The sequence below is a fragment of the Oncorhynchus keta genome, unplaced genomic scaffold (assembly GCF_023373465.1).
Source record: "Oncorhynchus keta strain PuntledgeMale-10-30-2019 unplaced genomic scaffold, Oket_V2 Un_scaffold_17296_pilon_pilon, whole genome shotgun sequence".
NCBI classification, from domain to species: Eukaryota; Metazoa; Chordata; class Actinopteri; order Salmoniformes; family Salmonidae; genus Oncorhynchus; species Oncorhynchus keta.
The window spans coordinates 226,322-230,287 of NW_026290819.1; the positions used below are offsets into that span (position 1 = coordinate 226,322).

A 3,966-nucleotide genomic window follows, 5' to 3' on the forward strand; every position below is an offset into this window, starting at 1 on the left:
GTCTCCCAGGAGTCAAATGGTGGGTTGTGGTGTCCTGGGCTAAGGGCATGGGTTGTCTGTCTCCCAGGAGTCAAATGGTGGGTTGTGTTGTCCTGGGCTAACGGCATGGGTTGTCTGTCTCCCAGGAGTCAAATGGTGGGTTGTGGTGTCCTGGGCTAACGGCATGAGTTGTCTATTTTCCTGGAGTCTACTGCTACCTTGGGCTGGGGAAGAAAAGACACTCTGCCTCAGAGGGAGGGGAGGAGGAAGCTATGTAGATAATTACCACAAGCTTCTGTTTTGGACAGCCATAAAAATATACATTCAAGTTAACTCCGTCCCAGCCGTCCTACCCCTGCCCATGAAGGCCGCGGCTGCCCTGTGATTTCCCAAAGTGCCCTGCTGGAGCTATGACCTTCGCTGGACGGACGCCAATTAGTGTGGCCTGACGCAGTGTAATTGAGGAGTGGAACATCTGGGGTTTAACGGCGTCTTCATCTGGTTCAGAAACACAAACCGTCTCACAACAAAAGGTCTGGTTGCCCTGTGTATGACCCAGGACCCAGTCAAGCCTACTAACCCTTACTGATAGCCTTTTACAGGTATTTAAAAGAGCTGGACTCTCTCTCTCTGTATCTCTCTCTCTCTGTGTCTCTCTGTCTGTGTGTGTCTCTCTGTCTGTGTGTGTCTCTCTGTCTGTGTGTGTCTCTCTGTCTGTGTGTGTCTCTCTGTCTCTCTGTCTCTCTGTCTCTCTGTCTGTCTGTCTGTCTGTCTGTCTGTCTGTCTGTCTGTCTGTCTCTCTCTCTCTGGGTGTCTCTCTCTCTCTCTGCCTCTCTCTCTCTCTGCCTCTCTCTCTCTCTGCCTCTCTCTCTGCCTCTCTCTCTCTGCCTCTCTCTCTCTCTGCCTCTCTCTCTCTCTCTCTCTCTCTCTCTCTCTCTGCCTCTCTCTCTCTGCCTCTCTCTCTCTCTCCCTCTCTCTCTCTCTGCCTCTCTCTCTCTGCCTCTCTCTCTCTCTGCCTCTCTCTCTCTCTGCCTCTCTCTCTCTCTGCCTCTCTCTCTCTCTGCCTCTCTCTCAATTCAATTCAATTCAATTCAATTCAAGGGCTTTATTGGCATGGGAAACATGTGTTAACATTGCCAAAGCAAGTGAGGTAGACAACATACAAAGTGCCTCTCTCTCTCTCTCTGCCTCTCTCTGCCTGCCTGCAGGGTCTGTGGTCTCTATATTCTGGTGTCTATCTTAGCCCTACTTGTTCAACTAAACCTCTGTGATGAATGCCTACTCGACGTCTACTCAACACGCTAAAGGCCCAAAAAGTGTCCCTTGCAGCAATTAATTTATATTTTTATATGCAGTTGAGTTTCTTTTAATTTTCTACCGTAAACATGATTTTGTTATAGAGTCTTCTTTTCAGTGTGTATGACCCAGGGCAAGGTAAATGATCCCAGTGGATGAGACCAGGCACACCAGGACTATGGTAATGATCTGTCACAGGAGAGAGCAGAGGATGGTAATAGGACTATCACTGAGGGGAAAGGGGAGTAGGGGACCTTCATCCCACTCAACATCTGAAATTCAATTCCATCCCAGACTTGCATGGCTGTCCCCAAGGAGAGAAAGCAAGCAAGCAATCATCCTCATTAACACATTTAATGTGACAAACAACCTAGTTGAATCAAGGAAAAAAGGACATACAGCATCTTAGAGTTAGAGGATCCCACAGTAATGAAACGTAGGCTAGATAGTGAGTATTACGCTGCTGTTGCGGAAGGTTTACGTTGTCCCAGAGACCTCATGTGTTCCAGAGACCCCATGTGTTGTCCCAGAGACCTCATGTGTTGTCCCAGAGACCTCATGTGTTGTCCCAGAGACCTCATGTGTTGTCCCAGAGACCTCATGTGTTGTCCCAGAGACCTCATGTGTTGTCCCAGAGACCTCATGTGTTGTCCCAGAGACCTCATGTGTTCCAGAGACCTCATGTGTTCCAGAGACCTCATGTGTTGTTCCAGAGACCTCATGTGTTGTCCCAGAGACCTCATGTGACCTCATGTGTCCCAGAGACCTCATGTGTGTCCCAGAGACCTCATGTGTCCCAGAGACCTCATGTGTTGTCCCAGAGACCTCTCCCAGAGACCTCATGTGTGTCCCAGAGTCCCAGAGACCTCATGTGTTGTCCCAGAGACCTCATGTGTTGTCCCAGAGACCTCATGTGTTGTCCCAGAGACCTCATGTGTTGTCCCAGAGACCTCATGTGTTGTCCCAGAGTCCCAGAGACCTCATGTGTTGTCCCAGAGACCTCATGTGTTGTCCCAGAGACCTCATGTGTTCCAGAGACCTCATGTGTTGTCCCAGAGACCTTGTGTGTTGTCCCAGAGACCTCATGTGTTCCAGAGACCTCATGTGTTGTCCCAGAGACCTCATGTGTTGTCCCAGAGACCTCATGTGTTGTCCCAGAGACCTCATGTGTTGTCCCAGAGACCTCATGTGTTCCAGAGACCTCATGTGTTGTCCCAGAGACCTCATGTGTTGTCCCAGAGACCTCATGTTGTCCCAGAGACCTCATGTGTTGTCCCAGAGACCTCATGTGTTGTCCCAGAGACCTCATGTGTTGTCCCAGAGACCTCATGTGTTGTCCCAGAGACCTTGTGTGTTGTCCCAGAGACCTCATGTGTTCCAGAGACCTCATGTGTTGTCCCAGAGACCTCGTGTGTTGTCCCAGAGACCCCATGTGTTGTCCCAGAGACCTCATGTTGTCCCAGAGACCTCATGTGTTGTCCCAGAGACCTCATGTGTTGTCCCAGAGACCTCATGTGTTGTCCCAGAGACCTCATGTGTTGTCCCAGAGACCTCATGTGTTGTCCCAGAGACCTCATGTGTTGTCCCAGAGACCTCATGTGTGTCCCAGAGACCTCATGTGTTGTCCCAGAGACCTCATGTGTTGTCCCAGAGACCTCTCATGTGTGTTGTCCCAGAGACCTCATGTGTTGTCCCAGAGACCTCGTGTGTTGTCCCAGAGACCTCATGTGTTCCAGAGACCTCATGTGTTGTCCCAGAGACCTCGTGTGTTGTCCCAGAGACCTCATGTGTTGTCCCAGAGACCTCATGTTGTCCCAGAGACCTCGTGTGTTGTCCCAGAGACCTCATGTTGTCCCAGAGACCTTGTGTGTTGTCCCAGAGACCTCATGTTGTCCCAGAGACCTCGTGTGTTGTCCCAGAGACCTTGTGTGTTGTCCCAGAGACCTCGTGTGTTGTCCCAGAGACCTCGTGTGTTGTCCCAGGAATATGATACCCTAGAGGACATGGTTGTAAAAGTGTCTCAATGGAGTTTGACTTTTCATAACAGCAATTACGATCACAGCAGGAAGGAACAGAACTCTCAACTGCTGCCGAGAGAGTTTGTTAAATACCAGAATCTGTCTGTTCATTAATCTCTCATAAATTGATGCACTAAAAAGTCAGACTAATTAACAAATAATTAGCAAATGATCGACAATTGCTGGAAATTCGACTTATTAGCATAACATTAATTGCTTTGTTTTATAATACCCAGCTGGCTAATTGTTCTTTCTTTCCACTCCATAATTATTCTGGAATTGAGGTAAGCAGTTCTCTCCTCCCCGCCAACACGATGGAGTGTGTGACTACACTTGCTGTCTCTCTCACACACACACACACACACACACACACACACACACACACACACACACACACACACACACACACACACACACACACACACACACACACACACACACACACACACACACACACACACACACACACACACACACACACACAGAAAGAGATAAAGAGAGAGAGAGACACACAGGGAGGTTGTGGACTTGTAGAGGGAGGGCTAATGTCCTTGGACTGGAGGCCATAACAACAACAGGTGAGTGTTACAACCAATCAATTTCTCTCCCCAGACCTCTGATCTGTCATCAAACCAGCAGTAACAAGACTGTCCCCAACCAGATAATACTAACC

The 3,966-nt window shown here is 49.1% G+C and overlaps 1 protein-coding gene across 50 annotated transcripts; it reads right to left on the reverse strand.

The window, feature by feature from the left end:
• Positions 1-1,610: 1,610 nt before the first annotated feature.
• On the reverse strand, positions 1,611-3,960 carry LOC127927684 (seminal vesicle secretory protein 2-like). 50 transcript variants are annotated; one of them, XM_052514356.1, is made up of 9 exons: positions 3,178-3,960; positions 2,956-3,118; positions 2,764-2,868; positions 2,643-2,723; positions 2,498-2,518; positions 2,315-2,374; positions 2,142-2,225; positions 1,810-2,013; positions 1,611-1,770 (listed from the first exon to the last, which is right to left on the reverse strand). In XM_052514356.1, exons 1-9 carry the CDS (start codon positions 3,278-3,280, stop codon positions 1,731-1,733), a joined length of 861 nt encoding a protein of 286 aa, XP_052370316.1. In that variant the 5' UTR covers positions 3,281-3,960; the 3' UTR covers positions 1,611-1,730. The 50 variants fall into 50 exon arrangements, with proteins under 50 accessions (XP_052370316.1, XP_052370319.1, XP_052370313.1 ...); XM_052514359.1 differs by having other exon boundaries at positions 2,315-2,335; positions 2,477-2,518; XM_052514353.1 differs by having other exon boundaries at positions 2,315-2,356; positions 2,477-2,518.
• Between the last annotated feature and the right edge of the window lie 6 nt (positions 3,961-3,966).